The sequence below is a fragment of the Tetrao urogallus genome (genome assembly GCF_951394365.1).
Source record: "Tetrao urogallus genome assembly, chromosome: 2".
In the NCBI taxonomy this organism is placed as follows: domain Eukaryota; kingdom Metazoa; phylum Chordata; class Aves; order Galliformes; family Phasianidae; genus Tetrao; species Tetrao urogallus.
The window spans coordinates 24532096-24555895 of NC_136814.1; the positions used below are offsets into that span (position 1 = coordinate 24532096).

The window sequence follows — 23800 nt, forward strand, 5'->3', positions numbered from 1 at the left end:
AATGCAAGGAACAACCAGGATGCTTTGTGCTCCTTTTCTAACAACTACGAAATGCTAAAAAGTTACAGTAGTCAGGTTAACTAAGGGGGGATCTTCAGCATCTTTCCTCTTTGCAGTAAGTATGAATTTGTTCTTGCCCGTGTTAGCCTCCAAGTACAACTTGACAGCCAGTATCCTATCCCCTTCATAACTTACCAGTAAGCATTTGCAATGGCAGCAACTGAAATAGATGGTTTCTATAGCTGACAAATGAAATATTCTCTCTTTATCATCTTTAGACAAACTAAACTGGATTTCAGACAGAGCCTGCAGCTTTAAGTCACTTCACAGTTTGAATGCAGCGGCAAATAAAAGAGGAAGCCACCACACCATCTCTTGCATGGTCCTATTGCTTTGTTCATAATTATGATAAATAATAAGTAAAACTGCAAAAAGATGAAAAACAGAATGGATCTCCATTATATGCCCCCTCCCATAAGGCATTCAAAGCCAGGCTGAATGAGGCTTTGAGCAACCTGGTCTAGTGTGAGGTTGGAAATATATGTCCAACCTCAACCTCAAGATCATATATGATCTTGAAGGCCCCTTCCAACCCAAACCATTCTAAGATGCTGATCTTATGCACACATGCATTTGTTATCTTTCTGCTGAAATCTTTCAAGAGTCCTAGTGGTGTCTGTGCTGTGCCCTGTCCTAAATCCTGAGAATAACACATACAAAATTGTGCTCATCATGACCTCTTGCTATGGACTAATGGTATATGCTGATTTACTGGAAAGGTCATCACATAAATTAGAATTATTTTTTTAGAAGCAGTAAAATTTACTACAGAATTATTATTATTTTTTTAAAAAAGCATATGCAACTGTATGAAGTATGAATGCAGTATAATTGCTTCAAGTAAACTCAAACCTTAAAAATTAAGTAACAAGATGATTTTGTCAGAAGTTAGAATCCACAAATGTATCCTAGCAGTTCGCTGAAACTGCACACAATTCCACAAGTTAACTGCATGTAGAAAAATACAAGGAATTTTGAGACCAAGTTCCTTTTTCACCCACTACAAATAGGGTGAATCTGCCTCTGTGCATTTCATCAGCCTTGTTGGTTTTATAGTACACCCCAAGATGACCAACCAGCTGCAAAAAGAGAGCCCCCCTTTTTATTTACGTATTTAACGATAAGAAAGATAAATGTTCTCTTACATTAACAATTAAGTAAAACCTTTTTCTTAAGCAGGTTAAAAGGTCAAATTAAAATACTTATTGATAACTACTACTTTCATTACAGAAAATCTGCAAAGAGATTTCCTACAGCTAATATTGTATACAGTAGCAATACAATGAATGCAAATTTTGTATTATAGAGTGGGAAAGAATAGACCTTAAAGTTCCTCAAATTATCACTGTCAGTCAAATTATCATTGTCAGTCAGTCCGTATACAAAATACTACTTAGCATTTATCATTCCAAAAGACTTTTTTTTTCTTCCTTCTCTCCCAGCAAAATAATGCTTACTAAAAGAAAAATGCCCCAACAAACTTCATTAAGAATTTATAGCTACAAACTTGTGACTATGTAAGTTTCATACCCATGACACTTCTTTGACTAGTAATGTCCATCATTTAGGGGCACTCCAAAGTGTTGTATGTTGCACAATTGCAATACCACAATTGTTCTGAGGTTTCTCTTGGCTAGTTGCAGCACTGTAATTCTAAAAAAACAAAATTGCTTCTTAAAAACCACAGGGATAGCCCATGTAGATAACGCCATTATAAGCCCCATTCATACACTGACTCAACACAAAAATACATGCGATTGACTCAACTTTTAAACTTTTCCTCCAGCTGTCATTACTAATCCTTATTAATACCAGGGAATTAAAAGATAATACTTGGATGGAAAATATATTACTCAAAAAGGAAAGGGCTGATGGAAAAACATTAGCAAAACTGCACTCACCAAACTGTCAATGGAAAAAAAATATCAGACGTTGAGGTGGTATATATATAACATATGAGGTATGTTATAAACACCTCTTCTTCTGAGGAAATCTGTCAATATCACAGCCTACTGCACTCCAAAAATAAAAAACCCAAGAGTTTGCTGCATTGACGGTTTCAGAGCTGGACATGATAACTTCAACAGCATCCACAATTCAATTTAGAAAACATGTAGGATGAAATCATTAATTTGTGACCTTGGTCTAAACAAAAGTTAACAGAAAATGAACTTGTTAAAACTCTCACAAACGATGCTGTACAACACTGAAAATGCTTTTTATGTCATTAGAACTATCAGAGGAGTTTTAAATAACAGTGCTGCATATTCAATGCAGCTATCTGAAAGGTTAATTTGTAAGTTATATTCAGGCTTAAGTTTAATATAAACTTAAAAGCAAATTTACCCATTGAGAATACATGAAGGCTCCTAACAAAAACGAAAAAAGAAGAACATGAAAGAACTCTGCAGAGGTTACATTACTTACAGTTCCAATACTGTGTATCCACTACTGCTGCTAACAGTTTGTTTATTTTCAGTGAAAACAGTATTATGCTTTTATTGCTAAACACAGTAAAATTTTACAGATTGCTTTTTTTTTTCCCCTCACCAGAAATCAATAAATGCTAAGGTTTCATATTTTACTTATTTTCAAACTAGTTAAACATAAAATGATTTTGGCTTTTATAAACTTTTTCTTTCACTTCTGGTAGTGCAATCCACCTGATGCTGCGCTATCTATCATTTTCATACATATAACAGAGTAAAATGTTCCAGGATAAATAAGTACAGTTGCAAGTGTATTACATCATCATTTCATAATACCTCTATACTCTAATTCAATTTGATTCATTTTGAAATAGATGCTTGTCATATGGTAATTCAGATGTGTGAATGATTAAATCAGAAAACCAAGGAATAATAAAAAAAAAAAAAAGTATTACAATGATGGAAGCACTTGAAGCATTTTATTCTTTTCAAGGTTACTATTTTAATACAGCAACAATTAGTAGAAGTCTGAAATCCTGCCTGCTCAATCATTCTCCTGTTGATCTACCCAAAGACAACTACACAGGCCTGTCCTTTTGAAACACTTCAGGACTATCCATAAGTTGCAGCTTTATGCTGCAACACAGGATACAGGCATACAGTGTACGTGCTTTGTTAGATGCTATATCAGGAAATCAGAACAACTACTTGGCAACATGTATATGTGAAGTCTTTCAGATGTTACTATATGCAGCTCTACATCTTCCAGATTTTTGTTTTTTTTGGGGGGGGGGGTGAGGGGGCCAGAGTGGGCAGCACCACAATGGCACCCATTTCCCTGATTACATCAGTTACTTTTGTATCACTATGAACTAAAAAACATGAAGGTTCTTCACTTAAGATGTTGACTGTATGGTCTACAAATTCCTATTCACATCTTAAATCTATGAAGGTTAAAAAATGCCTCTGTTTCAAAGAGCAAAGGTTCTACTTGGAATTTCTTATGGCACTATACAATACAATAATTCAAAAAGTAGAAAAAAACACAAGTCTAACACATTCAGTAATAGCTAAATTTATATTTTCTTTGGAAAAAAAGTAATTTCTTTACTGCTTCTAACTCTAATCATCAATTTTGTCTGATTTACAACTGAGACAAGACTGAAACAACTGAATGATTTCCTGTAATTTACAAGTGTGAGATGTGTATATAGTAGGTAATTTGCTTGCTTTAAGAGCGTATTGTAGTGAATTAAAGAAGTTTTGAGTTGGTTTTCTCTACCTTAAACTATTACTTTCCTTGAAGAATAGCAACTTTAATGTTATAAAGCCCAGCAAATACACCCATTTAGAATGTGGAAAGGAAGGAATGGTACTAAGAAATTTTAAATATATGGAAATCAAACTCAATATCAACTGCAAATGTCCAATATAACTTTAATTTAAATTAAAAATTAAAAATAATTTAACTAAATATTTAAGCAATGCATTCTTATGTGATTTCTAGTAATAAAACAGATATTCTGATCTTACTGATGGTGCATTTCCATCAAAGAAAGGATAAAGATGATTTCCAAGGTATAAACACCTTTCACAACACCCACTTCTCACAAAGACCTGTTTGAATTATGGAAATACTGTGTGAATTTGAGAATAAAATCAACAACCATTTTTTATTTTCCCACAAACAAACACAAGCCAAAAACCCAACACATCGCAGACCAGAATTAACTACATCAAGCTAGAATGACTTACTGCCAAAAACATACTTAGAACATTCACTGTAGATACGAAGACAACTGAATCTGAATTACATGCTTTTGAATACAACTGCATATAGGAATAGACCTGATATACACCTCTGTCATCACGATAATAACTCTACTGAAGTAAGCAATGGCCTACCAGGACAACAGCTACTCTTAAAGAGAGGATATGGTTCAGAATAGAGAAATGGAAAAGCAAGCACCTGAAACAAGGGTAGGCAAGAGGGAGGAGGAAGAAGGTCAGAGTGGTGGTGCCAGGGGAAACAGAGAAAGATAACATAAGTGCAAGTGTGTGAAGGAATGAGGGAGGACAGAATAGAAGCAGTTGCTTATCGTGTCTTCAGGGGCTTCCCTCATTCTTTGCCTGCTTGAAAGCCCTGTGGGAGGCTTCCACACTCACTAACATCAAAGCAGCCCTGATGATCCAGAGATGACTGGAACATTCTGGGAGGGAAGGAGCAGAGAACAGGAGGGACCTTGACAGGTAATAAATTTAGAAGCATCGTTATCACACTCGTGGCACAGCCCTTGCTCTCTTTTGTTGTTAGGCCACACCTAGGCTGTTTCAAGGCCCTGATAAATGCTTTCTGGGGGTACTTTGGGGTACTTCAAAACTAACCGCTGCCTGCAGTTCCACTGGATGCCATATTTCTGGTGATGCAACTCAGTACTTTCTGACATTTTGTCAGCAATGCTGCAAAACTGCAAGCATATTGTACTAGACAGTGGAAAACAAATTTTCTTTCAATAGAGCTTTGTTCCCCATTGCCCCTGACCCACAAGCAAAGCATACAGACTGATCCTAACAATAAGAACTGCCTCCCATCAAACTCCACCAGATGTAAGTGTATCACAGCTTCTTGTTCATCCTGCCCCCACATAAACTTTGTCCCATGCAGTCTCTTTATGTCAGTCAAATTTCTGTACAATCCTTCCTCAGCCTGGATAGCTATTTCCCATTCTTCTCTTCAGCCCATGAATAAACAACATCAGAGTAACAAAACCAACATCCAGAGTACGCTGTCAGTTCCGATTCAGAGCCTGAGTGAAAGAAATGCTTTGAAATGAAATAGCGATGTGAGAACTGTTCTGAGAAAATTCTAGCACCACAGTAACCATTTCCATAATGAGATACTCTGCAACACTTCGTAAAACAACAGAAAAAGATAAATTACATTCCTGCAAGAATTGCATGTAACACAATCAGAAATCAGAATGAAAAATTAAAACAAGTAGCAGGCTTTAAACACAGTTAAGAAAGAAAACGTGCCCTTTCATCATAGAAAGAATACTAATTAGACTCATACATACATAAAATAGAATTTCAGATCTTAGAAAGCCACTTAATCTGGTTTTATGTTTACTCTCTTTCACTGTTTGAGATTTCCAGCTTTTCCTTTACTCTTTCCTTAACTTTTTTGTTCCGGTATTTGAGATTCTTGCATTCTGACCTTTAGTATAGGTCAGAATTTTTTAGCTTCAGCTTTTTGTGGAGCGTATCTTCTGCTTTGCAAACAGGCTGAGGAAGCTTCCAAGTCCATGAGAGGCCCCTCTCAACATTTCTCATTATAGACTTAACTCTTGAAAACACAGCACATTGTAATAAAAAAAAGAAAAGGCCCTCACTGTTCATAAATATTTTTAATACAGCCTCAAGCAGTCAGAACTTATAACAGATAGGTATTTTTAAAAGTATATCAGGAAGTATATTCAGGATTATCTTTCTTTTGGCTCTGAGAGTTTTAACGACACAGTTTCTAGATCAAAAGGGAGAGAAAAAGTCCTATGCGGGTGGGACTGAAAACATGTTTTTGGAGATGAAAAATGAACTCCGTGTAGTACTAAATTAATCCACTGCACCACTTAGGAGAATATTATATCTTCAGTACACTTTACAAGTTTCAACTTTTCCCTTCCCAACTGTAAAAACATCCTCTGTCTGTGACAGAGTGATAGTATTGCTTTCCTGACTAATCATGAGGGATACTTAAAGATTCATAATACAAAACAGGTGTGAGAAATATGCACTTCTGCACAGAAGTGAACACTTACAAAAAAATTTAGATTTCATAACAGGTCAACTGCTGTTCTGGAAGGCCTATATCCAGTTAAGCATCCAGTGCCTCAAGAAGTAGTAAGTGGGATATTGTGCCAACATTATTCTTTTCTAACATCTCTGTCTGAAGAAAAAGTAGTCTATCCATTATAAAAATGTACCTAAAGGAGAATTTCTCTTTCCTTAAATTTTATCTTAACACCTAATAAAGGTTTTTCTACATAGCCACAACAGTATTTGACATTTTCAGTCACTGCACATTTATCCAGGACAAAGCCACAGGACTGGTGATGTTTTACAGCTGTAACTGAACACTAGATGCTGTCCATAGCGCAGCTGCCCACACCCACCCCACAGCCCCTGTACTGGGCAGCAGTGACACGAGTTGCAGGAGCTTGGATTCACAGGAGAGTGGCACCACTCAGCTTTACAGAGGGGGCAACTGTCACACAATTCCCAGCACAACCCAGACTAGCCCTTACTATATTTACCTCTCAATTAAAAACAGCAGCCTCCCTTTTACTAATCGATGAATATAACTTGCTTTGCACTAAAACCACACTCTTTTTTTTTTTTTAAGGTTAAAGTTTTTCTTAAAGTCCTTTTTTTTTCTTTTGTGTTTTTTCAAGTATGTAAATACAGATTTTACTACAATAGCATTTCTGCAAATACACAGTTGTAGGAAGGAATTCAATAACCATGCAGAAACTGAATGAAAGGATTTAACAGAGTTGTAAAATCTACATATATCTATGCCCTTTTAAAAACCAGCAACGTGTCTTCGGAAACCAGAACAACAACATTTGGGAGCATTGCTAATTACAGTTAAAGCAACTTCAAAGTTACATCCCACTAGCAGATCTGTCTCTGTAATTAGCAGTACTACAGAAGCTCGATAAAAAAATGAAGCTGTAAGAAAACTTCTGGCAAAATTTCACCTGTGATTTTCTCCCACAGGTTGTCTGCTCCCATGCTTGCAACTTATTTACATCTCTGTTACATTCAGAAAATGCAGGCAGGTAGAAATAATAATACAAAATACAAATATTGTTCTCAGATCCTCCCTGCCTCCTTGTATCAGCACATCCCCTCAGTACAACAGTTAATATGAATTCACAACATGAAAAAATAAGAGAACTGTTCTGCAATTGCCAGCTACATAAGCGAATATGCTTTCAACTTGACATCAGTATTTCCTTTCTCTTTATACTAATCTTAGAGGCTTATCTTGAACACTAAAAAATGAACTTGGAAAAGAAACAGCTGGAAGGAAATTTCATTGGAAAACATTTAATTGTAGCAGGTTTCTTTTTTTGATCAGCAGATAATGTAACATTTATTTACTACATTGAGTTTTTATATGCATATGTAGAACTGCTATGCATCAAACATTATTATCAAGCTAAATAAAAAGTAATTCACCATAGTTAATGTTTCTATGCTACTGAATAAAGCCAAATAAACAATGCCACTTCCCCATTCATTCCTTTAGACCCTAGTGATCCTTTGTTCAAAACAAAACAGAAGAAAATATGGTCACTGGCACTCCTGTTTGTAATCCACATCAAGGATTTTACATTAAGTACGTAGTACAGTATAGTATATCTCTTTCACCAAGCTACAAGAGCCTACATTCAAGAACAACTTTCAAAATATATTTGTGTAATTTGTATTCTGTTATCATAATCACACACCCTAGCCATTGGAGTCTGTAGGGTTTTATTACCTACTCAGTCCTGTAATAAAACTTCTATGATTGCTTGCTAGATCTTCTTCATGCACCATTCCTCTCTGATTTATTTTCAAAAGCTCATATTTATTTTAATTGTCTTTATTCCTCTGCATAAACGTCCAAGTATTAAACTCATAAAACGTAAGACTGATAGCAATCTCAAATACCTGGAGCTTGACCTTCCTTTGTAGCAACTTAAATTAATATTCTCCTCCTCTCAAAGGAGGTAAAAAGGCATTCACATTCATTAGCAGGTTCTATTTCCATCAACAACAATCTGTCTTGGTACTTGTTCTGGATAATTACCTAACTTATGGATGTTTTCATCATAAACTGGTTATATTCATCAGTGTAATCATGAACTTCTCATTTTTCTCTTCAAAGTCACATCCATACATCTCTGGCTCAGGAGCAGTCTAAGCTAAGAGAGTCCACATGTGCTTTTATAGCTGCTAGATCTATTTTATAGTTTTTCCTGTGTTTGTGCTATCAGTCCACCAGTTGATGGAAGTGGAGCACTGATTCAGACACACATCTGGGGGACCTCAAGAAACCTCAATTTTAATTACATCTGTTCCATGACTAATTGCAGCAGTCTTATGAATTACTCTCAATATAAAGAGTCTGTAAGGATACATACAGATTTCTTCAGTGGACAAATGTGAGAGAGATTTCTGGAAATTAATGAGCACAGAACTGTGACTGAAAGCCTTGGTCTTACTGCCCTATTCTCCTGTTCTGCTAACAGAGTCTAGGGCTATGAACACAGCAGAGCCTTTGAAATCCAGCGTCAATCATGTTGCTTGATTCTCACAAGATAAAAACAAAAGCAGCAGACTAATGCCTGCTTTGCTTGGAAAACCAATCTGACAGATCATTCATTTGGGAGTTTTTTAATCATCATAAGTAAACTACAACTGGATGAATTAAAGGTGCTGGATTGTTCCCCAGACAAACAATGCTCAGGCATCCTACAACTTTCGTCTGCTTTAAAGCACCAAACAAGGAGATTCACGAATTACAGGAATTAGGACTTTATGCAGTTTGCTGAGATCACAGAGACATGGTGGGATTGCTGACGTGATTGGAGTGCTGAGGAATACAGGCTCTGCAGACAGTGGCTGGGAAGATGAGAAGATGGAGATGTCCTTCATGTGAGAGAAGAGCTGGAATGCAGAGAAGTCTGACTGGGATGGGTGACAGGCTACCAGAGAGCTTACAAGTAGGATTTGAGAACACATCACTGCATGGGTGACGTAGTGGGCACCTGCACTAGGCTGCTTGTCCAGAAGGAACTACTGAATGAGGCCTTCTGCACACAGCTAGAAGCAGCTTCAGGTCTGCAGGTCTAGATTCTCACAATGATTCTGCTAGATTCCGCTAGATTCTTATTATCCGCTGGATGACAAGCATAGCATAGCACAAACAGCCCAGAAGGCTCCTGGAAAGAATCAGTGACAGCCTCTTGACAAAAGGAGGCAAGAAGAAGTGCTCTGCTAACTCACAACTTCACAAGCAGGTGTGAAGGCTGAAGGTAGCCTTAGTTGCAGGGACCATGGTGCAGTGAAGTACAATTATCAGAAGAGAAAGATGGAGGGAAAAAAGCAAGATCACTCAGCCCTGAGCATCAGGAGAGCAGATTCTGCCCTCTCATGGATCTGCTGGTAAGGATCCCTCACAATCTCCCCAACTACTATAAGATCCTTGGCAACTGCCAAAAGTAAAAAATAAAAATAAAAAATTCAAAGCATAATGGAGTTTCTGCAATAAGCTCTGGATGAACTCTTCCTTTCAACTGATCCAGCAAAAAACTACATCTTAATGAAACCCAGAAATAGTTCATCATTTAAAAAGGCCAACAGAGGATTTCCACATTTTCTCATGAATTACAAACCTAAGTCTCTCCCCTGTCCCCATGACTGTTTGGATAGCAGAGAATTAGAAACCACATTCACAGAAGAAAAACTAAGGAGAAAAGGAATTTTTTTTGTCTTGACGTATTTACTTAAAATCCTTTGTAAAATATCATCAGTTTCATAAGAGCTATAGAACAACAGTATTTCTCCCACTTTCTTCAAAATAATTCTTACATAAAGCATAAAAGATGATTAGATTTTATCCTCATGCACATTTATATTTGTACATAAATTGAACCACAGTTCTCATACTGACGACCAGAAGCTGTGTTTTCGGGTAATGCAGAGGACTGAAGTTAAACACAACACATTTGTATTACTGTCAAACTCCTTGTCAATCTCAACACTTTGAAAAACAGACCATGTTTGGACAAGCACTGCATTCTGAAATTTTTTCAAACAATTTTTCTATAAATGAACATTTGGCTTGCAACAGATGAAGCAATTGCATAACACTGAAACATAACTGTAATATACCTTCATGATCTATTACATTTGGCACTACCACATAAGCTTTAAGTCTGAGCAATTCCAACTTTCCTGCTCAAGCCTTGACAGCAGATGAACACTGAAAGAAAAATCAGGCAGTGGACTTACATCAACTTCTGACTAAAATGAACTGAAGAAATTAAATTAACTGGATTCTATTTTCATATATTGGCCTGTATTACTGGAAAAAGTCAAAATGTTATTCAGTATTGTACAGACATCCCTCCTTTTCATAGAGATCTCCATATCAGAAAGGAAGATAAATTCTCTATCATGCCATGGAAATGCAGTACACCCTTGAACACAGCCAGATTATTGCCTTAAGCTCTCTTTAAGTAAGGCTTCAGAGAAACAGTGCTTTAACAAGTAATCTCATAACATCATTTACCATTCAATAATACTTTGCAAATTCCATCTTACATTGATAAAGAGGAAACTGAAACCATGCATCCAACATCCTGAAAGTCACAGGACTTTGTTTTGTACTCCAATTTACAGCAGGTGCACAATAACTATGCATTGAACTGTGTTATCAGTGTTTTATGGATATAACATGTACACCTAACATCCATCAGCATTTCTTCTGAATATTTATTATTTTTAATTAGCAAATTAGTTCAGCAATTCAGTCATAAACTACATCTTGTTAAGAATTAAACAAAGACTTCATGCAACTTTGATTCACAAATCGTAAAAGCAAAGCCCAAGACACACGTGAGAGATCGGACATGACTGAATCATTATCAACTGCACAATTTCAAAGAATATTGTACTCTGACAGCACTAGTCTTTCCCCAGTGCAGTAACAATTCACAGATTTACAGAATCATAGAATCGTAGCATAGCTTGGGTTGGAAGAAACCTCAAGGATCATCAAGTTCCATTTCCTCAGCTGCAAGAAGAGTTGCAAGCCACTAGATCAAGTACTAGATCAGATTGCCCAGGGCCCCATACAGCCTGGCCTTAAATATCTCTAGGGACGGGGCAACCACAATCTGGACAACCTGTTCCAGCACCTCACCACTCTCTCACTAACTAACAACATCTAATCTGAATCTCCCTTCCTTTAGTTTGAAACCATTAACCCTTGTCCTATCACTACCTACCCTTGTAAAAAGCTGACTTCCCGTAAGTTTATAAACTCCTTTAAATACTGGAAGGCTGCAGCGAGGTCTTCCCACAGTCTTCCCTTTTCCAGATTGAAGAAGCCAAATTTCTTCAGCCTGTCTTCATAGGAGAAGTGCTCCAGCCCTTGCTCAGTTTTGTGGCCCTCCCCGGGCCCTCTCCAAAATCTCCACATCTTTCCTGTGTTGGGGGCCCAAGGCACAGATGCAGTACTCCAGCTGGGTCCTAACATTGCTGTCTCATGTTAACTTTTTCATCAACCAAGACCCTTGAATTCTCCTCAGAGGCCTACACTCAAGGAGTTCTCCTCCAAGATTGTATACACATCTGGGATCGCCTTGACCCAAGTGCAAAACCTTGCACTTCGCTTTGTAGAACTTCCTTAGATTCTCAAGGGCTCACCTTTCCAGTTTAAGTTCCTCTGGATGGCATCCCTTTTGCTGTATGAACAACACTGCTCAGTTTGGTATCATTGCAGTTGTACCAGTCCCTAGTAACTGCTCAAAACTGACCAAAAAAAAAAAAAAATCACATTCTGACAATATCTTCTGCCTCACAGAAATGGAAAAGAAAATCCAATCTTGTTAGCAACACTTGTTTAGAAAAAAAATTAAAAAAAATCAAACTCTGGACAGTTTCAGAACCAACCCCTCATTATTATTTTTCTACTAGGTCACTAAAAAGGCAGCAGAGGCTTTATACACTGGTCAGTCCATGCCTTCATTACAAGGGTTATAATCATTTTTCAGTTTGATAAAACTCTTTCACCTCTGTTGGAACAATCTCTTTTCCTAATGCTTTCATGGGGACCCCAGTTTTGTGACTCACTGGTGGCTGATAGTGGTAATGCCCTTCCCTACTACACAGCTGCTGGACTGACATTCACGTCAGGAAAGACTTTACAGAATCATCCCACAGTCTGGGATGACCTCCTCTGTTACCTATCACCTACCAAATGCAAATTAAATCTGATGAACCCCTCTGATCCCAATCCAGCTACTTTCATAAGCATCAAAATACCTGTCTGAAGAAGTAAAATGAAACCAACTTCTAAAACACTGAACAAATTACCAGCTTCCAATTAAGTCAGTTAATGTACATTAGAAATAAGCTGATCATCGACATGTTGGGATACAGATAAAGTTGGCAAAAACACCTCTAGAGAGACTATACTCATTTCCTTATCACAGGTTGCCTGTAAGGTCATGATTTGAAAGGGAAATAATATGCTGGAAAAGCTTTTACAAATAACCCGCAGATCACCACATGTGACAACGGGAATGTGTACCAAGATAGACTGCCAACTAAGGCAGACCAACAGAGCTGAACGTATATAATACGCCTTTGTTGGAAAGTTGCTTGTGAAAAACAGGCAATAAAAATGGGTAACTTATTACACTGATAGCTTAAAAATCAAACACACTGAACAGACTGCCATAAACCAATGGAATGATACACGGGGAATGAAGAAATTCCTGATTCCCAACTGATAGTGAGCTGTTCTCCCATGTTTTCAGAAGAACACAATATAAAGCTTATCATATCTTGCACAGCAAAGTGACAGGAAGTTGATGGTGTAGCAGGAACAGCAAATCAAGTAATAAGTAAACACATAGGTAAGTAGCAAGTCTCAGTATCTACAATACCACTGGTACTTGGAGTTCAGCTCTGCTGTAGATTTGCTCTGTGATTGAGTGAGTCACACAGATCTCTCTGTAGATACGTTTAAATAAAGATATTTGCTCTCAAAGCACTGTAATCTCCAGAGATGAAGCATTACATGAAATGTAAATGTTGATATTTATAACTTGCAGCCTTCTAATGGCTGTTGAAAATTGCATTCTACATTTTATTGTTTGAGAGAATCAACTTTAAAATATTTAAACATGTTTGAACACTCAGTACAACTCACTGCGTGTTATCTGACAGTGAAGCACGACCAAAAAACATCTGACTGAAAAAGCACAATAGGAAACTTACTTGAAGAAGTGTTCCATGAATGCTATTCTGTCGTATGCAAAGACTGGTAGAATCTGGAAGCCCCTTCAGCAGCGACAGTACTGTATGTGGCACTTCATTTATCATAACAAATGGAACAAGGGCCCGACCTGACATTTCACGTGAACGGTACACAGGCGAATGCCCACACCTAGAAAAACGAGAAATACATATTTTTTGTCATCCAGATGCAATCTACTGTTGTGGCTAAAAGCCACAGAATATAAAACAAAGGATAATACACAACACACCTATCACAAGTCAAATTTAGACTTTTTCAGCTGCAGTGAAAGACTACTCTCCTAGAAACATAAGCCATACTAGAGCCTGAAACACAGAAATACTGCTTGAAGGAAGTACTAAGCCATGTTCTGAGCTGGAATTTCCATCCCCATACTATGGTAGCACATTCTATTCTCTACCCTCCCACATCTTCCCTTGGGGAATAACTTTTAGGAAGATCATCTTTGAAAAGAAAGTGCAAAGAGTAGGCTCTTCATGACATGATGCAAAAACAGAGCAGTTACTCTGTTCCACATGAAAAGTTTTAATCCTGTATTGACCAGATGCAAGAAGTCAGTTTAGCCCTTTGTAAAAATAAATTCAATATCTTTAAACAAAAAGATTTTATGCCATTACATAGTGAAAATAAACCTGAAAAGTGGTTTGTCTACAGCTTTTCCTTCATTTGTGCTATAACATGTTTCCTTAACCATGTAACTCTCACATAGAGATGTTCTTTCCAAACACAAGCAGTCCTGTTATTGCAATGGGCATACAACTTTTAGTTAGCTGTAACAGTAAACTTAAGAACGTTCTTTGTTTTGTTCATGACCTTTCACAAATTATTTTTTCCCAAGGAATGTGACAACTCTTCAGAAGGAAGGGTGGAAAATGGGGAAAATGCCACGGTATCCTCTAAGTTGTGCGAGGGTACTTTCCAAAACTACATGATTCAGAAGTGGTTTTGTAGTTGAATGCAGCATAACAAATTAAAATGGAGCTGTGCAGTTTTTTTCTTAGTAGTAAAAAAAATGGAGTTGAGAACAATTTTTAGGTAACCTAATTTTAACTCCCCTTTCTTGTAAAAACCAACAGGCCTAGCACATACGTATTATGCATGTACAGACATACAGTATTTTACGTATTGAATTTTGTTCCAGACTGTTATTTTATCAAATCTATTATGGAAATAAAAGTGACTGCTATACATTCAGAATAAAGGAAGCAATTTCACATTTTCTGAGCTACCAGAATACCAGGTCTATAAAGACAGTGTTTATACTGAATATGAATAAAGCAGAAGCTTTAGGCAAAACTACCAGATTTACTTCTCTTTGTGCCCCAAATTGTAGTCTAAAAACAGAAGAAAATAAACAAATCAAACAACATCAGCAGATGACTGTTCCCAGGCCACAAAGAGAAGTCCAGCTGGGACCCTCAATGTCAGATAGGTATCACACTTTGAGAATCCTCAATTAGGAGGCAAGGACCTCCTTCTCCTCATCCTCCTTCCCCCCCCCCCCCCCCCCCCCCAAAAAAAACAAAAGCTTTGTTGCCCAGTGGGTGGAGAACTGGCCCAAGACACAGCAGCCCTGGTTCTGCAACTTTCTGTGCCTGAGGAAAATGCAAGCCTGCAGCTTCAGCTTGCATGAAGGGCAATTCAGTCATCATCCAGCCGCGGTGCTACACATCTGCTGAAGTCAAATGCAAACTCAAAGTTCTCACGCTACTCACCAGGAAGACTGCAGTAGTGTGCAGCACTGGTTGCATCAAGTTGTATATTAGGAAAAATTTCTTCTCAGAAAAAGGGGCGAGGTATTGGAACAGGCTACCCAGGAAGGTGGTAGAGCCACCATTGTTGGGAGTTTTCAAGAGAAAAATAGATGTAGCACTGAGTGACATGGTTCAGAGCAGTCACTCTAAGCAAGGGCAGCACACTTAGGCAAGGACTGATGGTTGGACTAGATGATGGTAGTGGTCTTTCTAATCTTAATGATTGTATATCCACAGAACTTAGATATTTGTGGAAAGCCTCAGAAGAGTACTCCTAACAAAGTCACTACAAAGTAACAAAAGCACCATAAAGTTCAAGAACAATGAAGCTGAATAAATCTGATTTACAGGAACATATACAGGAACACAAAGACAACGTTTCACAATGGCAAATAGCTTCTCAAATCTGAGAGGAGTTAACACACTTGCTGTTTCTTTTCTCTTTTTTATTTCCCCTAAAATACTAAAAGTTGTTTTTCATTCTCCCAAGAAACATTACAGATAACATTTCAAAAGCACTCCTCCTTTTCAACAACACATGTATGATATCACGCCAGGTCACCCATCCCTGAACTTCCAGATATCCTGAAGGCATCTGATCTGTGCTTCTCTCATGCTTTGGAGGCATTTGGCTTCACTCCTCAATCATACAAGAAGTTTGCCAGAAGAACGTCAAGATAAATGCTCTTTTCTTCCATAGTTTGCAACAACATCCTAGATTAAGAATGGGTAGTTCTGATTTTTGCTGAATTCCACTCATAGGTGACCTAACATAGCCAGGCAAAACAAGACAAAAGACTTGCCCAATGCAGTGTTTTCCAGTTAAATTAGCCTTCAAGATCCACTGTGTAACTAACTTAACTCTGAGCAGTGTCATCACTTGTGGGGTGGCAGCTACACCCCACAGTAGTGGCAGAAAGGAACAGCAGCCTCAGTCTGGGCCACTTGACCACCTGCCAATCCCACAGCTTAAACTTGGTTCTCACCATTACTGCAGGCCAAACATCAGCCACAGAACCTCACTCCCATTAGGCAATGTGCATGTGTGCGTATACCTGTCTTTGAAATAACAATTTTCTTTTATTTGAAAAATAAGTGGGAGGAATAAAAAATGTTTTCTGCAGGTGACTTTTCTTTACATGCACTTCATGTATAAGTAAATTTTCAAATCTAAGAAATAGCTAAAATGTTATAATATGTAGAATAATGTAACATGTCAGTCTAATTTTATAACAAGGTAGCAAGTAGCAAAGAAAGTTTGCAAGATCCCTAAGGAAGGATCTATTAAATCCTCAAGACCATTTACAACTGTTGAAGTTGCATTCCATTTTAAATTTAGTGCTGTTTACCCAGGTGAATGAGGTTTTAGATGTAAACTTGTTTACTTGAAACAGTTCACGATCAAGAACAAAAAGCCAATAAATCTGAGCAGTTTTCACTTTGTGTAACTGTTGATTCAGTGGATTTCCACTGCTCCTGTCCAGTGTTAACATTCAGATCAGGAACTAAGCTGCTAAGTGACATAATTTATATGAGCAACTCTCATAAGGCACAGAAGGATTCTGCACTCCTCTGCAGACTTCAAAGTGTTTAATTTATTGCTCGCTCTAGCTACAAACAACAAAATGCTAGCTGCAAATAAATGTATCTTCATGCTTTTATTAATAAAAAAAAGATCTGCAGGTGTTTCCTATGTGTTTCTTTATCTCCCTTTCTTATTACGCCCTCTCAACAGACTTCATACTGAGCAGATCAACAAAGCGAGTACGGATTGCCTTTAATATGAGTATCACAGTAACGAATTGGTAGGAATCATTTAAAAAACCATAAATGTACCTGGAAGTGATACAGCTGTTACATTAAGTAATACCTATAGTTGTCTGAGGAAGAATGAGCAAGGACAAAAACATTATTTCCAAGTTTACTGGATATAGTCACAGTGATCTGCTCACAGATTCACAGAATCGTTCAATACTTATTAATTCATAATTTATTAATGATGCAGGTAGTTGTTCCTGCAGTCACAAAGATAGTATCACAGCATCATAATCCTGTCCTCAGCTGAAATACATTCACAAATGCTGACTTCACAAAGTGCTGGAAGAGAGCATTGGGAAGTGCAGCCATGAAAACGGGATGAAATCAAAAGTAGAACTGAACACGAAGAAAAGCAACATTCTGCAGAAGGGGTCTCAGATCATGCCCATCAGACCAGCTATCTTCATCGAAAGATTCCCAAAAGAGTAAATTCAGTAACTTTTAAAAGTAGTTATACAAGTTTCCAAGCAAAGAGAGATGCAAAAAGAAGAATTAAAAAGAAACTCAAGTTTCCACACAATTAACATATCAGCAGGACAGTACCTACTCATTAATACGAGCACAAGGTTTCCTGGAATATAAAAAGTATTGTTATATATATATATATATATATATGCCCAAGTATTTGTGGATTGCATTGCCAAGTATTTGTGGATTGCATTGTTTGAGTCTCTCTTTAAAGGAAACACATTCGTTTTCCCTCTTGTTATACATTTGTTGTACCCCAGCAATTAAAATACCGAGAGCACTTAATTTTTAAATCTTATTTAACTGTGGAAACCTGTATTGTAATTGGTCTAAAGACATCTTTTTGTGATTTAATCTGAAATTAAGAACATAACAATCCAAGAGAATAATTGGAGCTCGATGTAGCATTTCAGTATATGCACTCAGGAGCCTTCTGGGAGGAAACAAGATACATTTGTACCATCCTGCTACCAAGATTATAACCAAGGTTATTATAAAAGGAAGCAAACTCATGTCAAGCTGAATCAACAACAGAAATTCAAGGTTCTGTGACTCAGTCAGCCAATAAACCAGGATCTCTAAAACATGCACATAAGTAAATAGATACTTATACTATGCGTAAACTTCAGACGAAGAGAAATATGTTCTCTTCAAATTCTACAGAATTGCTATAGAACATGATGAAACAATTTAAGTGGTGTCTCTCTTCTTGCATTCCCATCAAGGTATGTAAATACTGTCCTCAGTAGCTAAATTCAGCATAGGTTTATTTAACTTGTATGCTCTAGAAGGTAGAGCTTCCTTATATGACCTTTTAACTCAAACTCACATAAAAGGAACATTTTTTTACAGTGTTTTCCAATAAAAATTGCATTTCAGATTTTTTTTGAGAAAATTTTTTTGAGAATAATTTTTGAGAAGTCCTTAGGAAGCTTCAAAGTTGCAGAGTAACGGAAAGAAATACACAGTAACAAAGTAGAAATAAAAAGAATGGAGATAGAATACTTCGTCTCAATGACTGAATCACTGTTTTAAACTACAAAACGGAAGTTGAATGTATGTAAATAAAAGATCAGCACCTTGAAAATATCCTGAATGAGTCAGCTGATTGTAAACAAGAATATAAGAGCAGTATTTTTAAAACCTTCTTATCAGCTCCATGAAAATTACCAAAGGACTTGCCCACATTTTAAGAGAAGAGGCCATAGATTACAGCAAAGAATGTGAAAATTGGACATTAACTTTTGGATTAGAAGTCTTGAGCAGTCTATTGCCGATCAGGCAGTTCATAATCTTCTCTATCACTACAATGTGAGCTTAATCAAAGTGAAAAAATGCTAAACTATTTATCATTACGCTTAGAGGGGAAATACATTTCTCTTCCTCTATTAAACCCCAAATATTCAGAACTTCCATTGTAGATCTCAAGCAATACTCTCTCCTTCCTTTTTGTTCAAACTAGCAGGCTTAAAAAGAACACTAAAGAAAAAAAAAAAAGTGTAGAGACATGAGAGGGGACTTTACCAAGACAGTCTTTTCTAAGAAAAGTCGTTTTGATAATTTCACTTAACCATTCCTTATCAGTGGTACTTCTCCACTTTACGCCTGAAGGCACAACTTAAAAAAAAAGTTTTTTTAAACCAAGAATTCAAAACTACTTTCACAATATTCAACACTACAAAACAATGCACAAAGCAACAAGAATACAAAGAACAACATATGCTTTAGAAGCATGTATTGCTCCTTTTCATATGCCTACAAACGCAGGTATATTTCGGGAACCTTGCCTATATTCAGAAAGATATCGGCCTTGTTAGGATGGACTCATAAGCATCTTCCAGCAAAAACAGAGCATTCGAATGGATCAATGTCTGCTGTGAATATCACAGAGATTCGAAGTAATAAATTATCCCAGACAACAGCAATGCTAAGCAGTTACACTGACCAGACAATACATTAAAAAAAGAAAAAATAAATAAATAAAATGGAAGAAAAAGAGAGCAAAGACCAAGAAAATGTGCATTTGATACCGAAACCGAAGGAGATCCTTTCACAAACATCTTAATAGCAGCTATTTTAATACAGCATAGCTACAAAAACCACATGTAGTATTTTTCATCTAATATGAAAACACATTCCCACAAAAGCACTTTGCTTATCATACCACTAATAAGATTTCCAGTCTACAGTAATGACAGTTGGAAATAGGCAAGTTTTAACATTAATTCTCCTGTTGGTGCCATACCAAGCACACACACACACAAAAAAAAAGTGAGGTGAATGACAGAAGAAGCTTACTAGCACAATCACTCAACTAACCTGCTTAGCCACTTACCAAAGGATACTCACGTTTAGCCTAGAGAAAGTCATAACTCTTTTCAAGTCGGATAGAAGATGTGTACTATACCTGTGTGCAACTATACATGTATGAAAATAGGAGAAACTGCCTTTAACCAAATTCATAAACAATTTTAACAAGACTTAAGTGAATGACTTCCCAAACAAACTGAAGATACCTTGCACCAGATCTTGCTCATTCCCCCACCTCCTGTGATTTTTATTCAGCGTAGAATTGTACACTTACTTGCAAAGTAAGTAATATTGTTGCTTCATCTTGCCCCAGACATAACTGCAATGAAGCCTATGAAGGCTTTGTCACAGGGCTTTTAGCAAAACAGAACCAGACACCTGGCAGACCAGACATAATTGAACCAAAGTTACTTAAACACAACACAGAGCAATAAAACTAATTAGCATAAGTCACTAACAATAAAGTTTTCCCAAAGAAGCAAGCTGCATGCCCAAATGCAAGTAACATCATTAATCAGTAGAACTTATAACATCTTATAGAATAGTAATGCTTTCTTTACTCATGTCTATTTCCTTCAGAAGTGAGTTCTTACAGATTTATTAAATAAGACAACTATGACTCCTAGGGAGCCTCCACATTCACATTCAAGTACTCTACTTTCTAAGAACATAAAATAAGAGGTGATTGTTTTCACTTCATACACCTATTTTCAAAGCGCCTACAACATGCAAGTTGATGATTAGCAATATTACTACACAAAGGTTAATATTTTAAGATCACGATTTTATGTATGCTTATTTACATAATTGAATTTGCTGTTCAAAAGCAAAAGACATGAACTACTGCAATAGTACCTCTTATCTGCAGTAAAGTGAGTGCAGTAATGAAGACTGAAGGAACATGCAAGGAATTTGTGAACATGAGTGAAAATAAATAGACAGAAATAAAATGGACGCAGTTCCATCAGAATTTTGTATTTCAGGCAAGTATTTGTCAAGACAGACTGATTCCCTTTGACCAGTAAAAACCACAAAACAAAACTAGAGATAAAAGATTGAAATTCAAGCTCTTACTTCTACGAGAACTTCATATTTTGACTAACTGCATTTAAAAAATAGCTTTCTACACTTGTTGGTATCTGACAATACTTAACCTCTGAATACCATTTAGTATAAATCAAAACATATAATCCATACTTTGAACACTGAACCTCTGTGTCTTCACTGACTGTATACAGTCTCTTATAATAGAAACCCATATTTTGCTTTTAAATTCTGAGAAAAACCTTCTATACCATGCTTCTTCGTCTAGATTGGCATCTGCTCAGATTTGAAAATGATTTAACCAGAACTCAACAAAACGTAGCATATTTATCCACTGAATGAAGCTTAAAGTACATTACGTGTATGTGAAATCATGGCCTTAGGATTTTCTTTTCTTTTTTTCTTCAAGTTAGAGAAAGAATTTGATCCAGCAGTGCTTTCACAACTGATGCACAGTTTTCATGTCCTTCTCAAACTTTTTTTTTTTTTTTTTAGAGTGACTTATGGCAACAGAGCAGCTAACAATAGTCTTTAGTATCCTTCTTCCATCCTACAAAAATTTTTTCCTCTTCATATACAATTTTTCTCTCCTTCCATGCTATTGTGCTTCATCAACTGTGTGAGAGTAATTACCTTTGTCCGTCAATGACAACCTTATGAGTACAAAAATAATACCGTACTATTTAGGGGTGCATGGAAGGGGAAAGCAAGTAGTAGTAGAGGGCCAGCACTTTCCGCTGTCACCAACCCCAGTTCCTGATTCAGGACAGCAATAAGGAATTTTGAAGTAACTGCTTCATTTTACAGAAAGATGCTAATTATAAAATTCTCCACAAGAAATTTGTGTCTCTTTAATAACTGCAGCAATTTTGGAGAAAGACATTCAATTTCTATTTATATTTTCCAAAGAGTTTCTTCAATGACATGCTTACAAGTGAGAGCAGGATTGGCCTCTTCTCACTGGTGACAGGACAAGAGGAAACGGCCTTAAGTAGCACCAGTAAGTTTAGATTGGATATTAGGAAACACTTCTTTACAGAAAGGGTTGTTAAGCACTGGAATAGGCTCCTCAGGGAGGTGGTTGAGTCACCATCCCTGGATACATTTAAAAACCATTTGGATGTTTAAAACCAAAAATGATAAAAACCATTGGTGCTCAGGGACATGATTTAGCGGAGGGCTGTTAGTTAGGGTAATATGTTAGGTTGTGGTTGGACTTGATGACCTTCAAGTGAGTGATCACTGAGTGATTCTATGATTTGAACACTGCCTTGAAATCTGCATATGTGACCAATTTTTGCAGTGGAAATTTCACTAAGAATTAAGATGTTTTTTATCTAAAAGAAAACAACATAAAAAGAGGGGGTTTTGTTTAATGTATATCTAGTTATGATTTTAAAGCTAGGTGGTTTTTTTAAAAAACAATTAAGAAGTCACAATTCTAAAAAGCACTAGACTTCAATTAGTGAAAAGTATCCAAGTCAATACAGCAATACCCATGTACTCCTTCACAGGATCCAGTCCAGAACATTTAGCACTGAACAAACACTTTGGCAACACTATGGTACGAGAGGGCATAAGGTAACTCAAATTTGGATCATTCTGAAGAGATTACAGGTTTTTGAAAGGAGTAAGCAGAGGAGAAAGGGAGGTTATGTTTTGATTTCATACTTAAAACATTACCTCCCAATTACCTCCCTTGTTAATCAAAAACATTCTGTACATTCCTTCATCTTGGAATGTAATCAGTAAAACAGACCTATCTAGCTCTTTAAAAAGATTTTTAAAAAAGTGAGGTAATAAGTTGTGAATCAAAGTGTTCCCTTCCAAATAAAACATCTGTGTGGGGGTAGGGGAGAACACAACTTTTAATAAAACTGCAGAGAAATAATCAAATGCTCTGGTTCAAAAGGTAGCAGCAAGCATGTACATGGAGCTTGAGATTTGTCCTTGTGGCATTTAATCCTACTCATATTGTGCAATTTACCTCAGTGCGGTCAGAGCAACCACAACTCTTCTACTCCCACTAGATGGAAAATTCCAATCAGGCTTAACCGAAACTGCTCAAAAGCCTAATTAGAAATCTTCCTCTTAAACCCAGCTTTGCTAGGACAACTGCTCATTCTCCTGTCAACTGAATATCCTACTCATCCTCCCAGAGCAACATATGAATGCCAATTTATTGGGGTTGAGCCCTGCAAGGTCAGAAAATCAATGATGGCTTATACCCACCCTCCTCTCTCCATACTACATAAGCACAGGATCTAACCTTGACAGTGTTACAGCAAGATAAATCTGGAAATGTCTCAGTAAACCATGGCAATTAAATGATATAATTGCATTGGGCCACCACGCAATTATACATACATACAGACGTTATATACTACATTGAGCAATTCAAAGCAGGGATTACTATATACAGATTAACATTTTGATGAACAAGGCCCTTGCCTTCAGGTTGCCTCTTTGATCCTAAGTGGTTACCTCACAGCCATCTTTGTTACTACCTTCTTAAGAAAACTAAAGGACAAGGAAATAATTTTATTCTAGTTCATCTGCTCCTGTTGAAAGGAAAAATCACAAGGGAAATCATCAAAGGGCAAATAGCAAGATATTTATCTTTCCCAGGTAAATCACGGGTATTCATTCCAGCTGATGCAAGTGACCAAAAAAATTCATAGTATTCACAGAACAAGGACAAAAGATCTTTATGTGGAAACACATTCAGAAATATCACGTTGAGCTATCTCCACTCTGCAGGATCCCCGGTATTGTTCCCTGGCACCCATTAAAAATGTCAATGCTTTTGCTCC

General features: G+C 36.9%; 1 protein-coding gene across 1 annotated transcript in view; it reads right to left on the reverse strand.

Annotated features, from left to right (window-relative positions):
• THADA (THADA armadillo repeat containing) overlaps positions 1-23800 on the reverse strand; it is a gene marked incomplete at both ends in the record, with an annotated part of 151528 nt that overhangs the window by 72434 nt on the left and 55294 nt on the right. The window contains one exon of the mRNA XM_079550771.1: positions 13554-13722. Coding sequence (XP_079406897.1) covers positions 13554-13722 — 169 coding nt within the window. The remainder of the gene's footprint in view (positions 1-13553; positions 13723-23800) is intronic.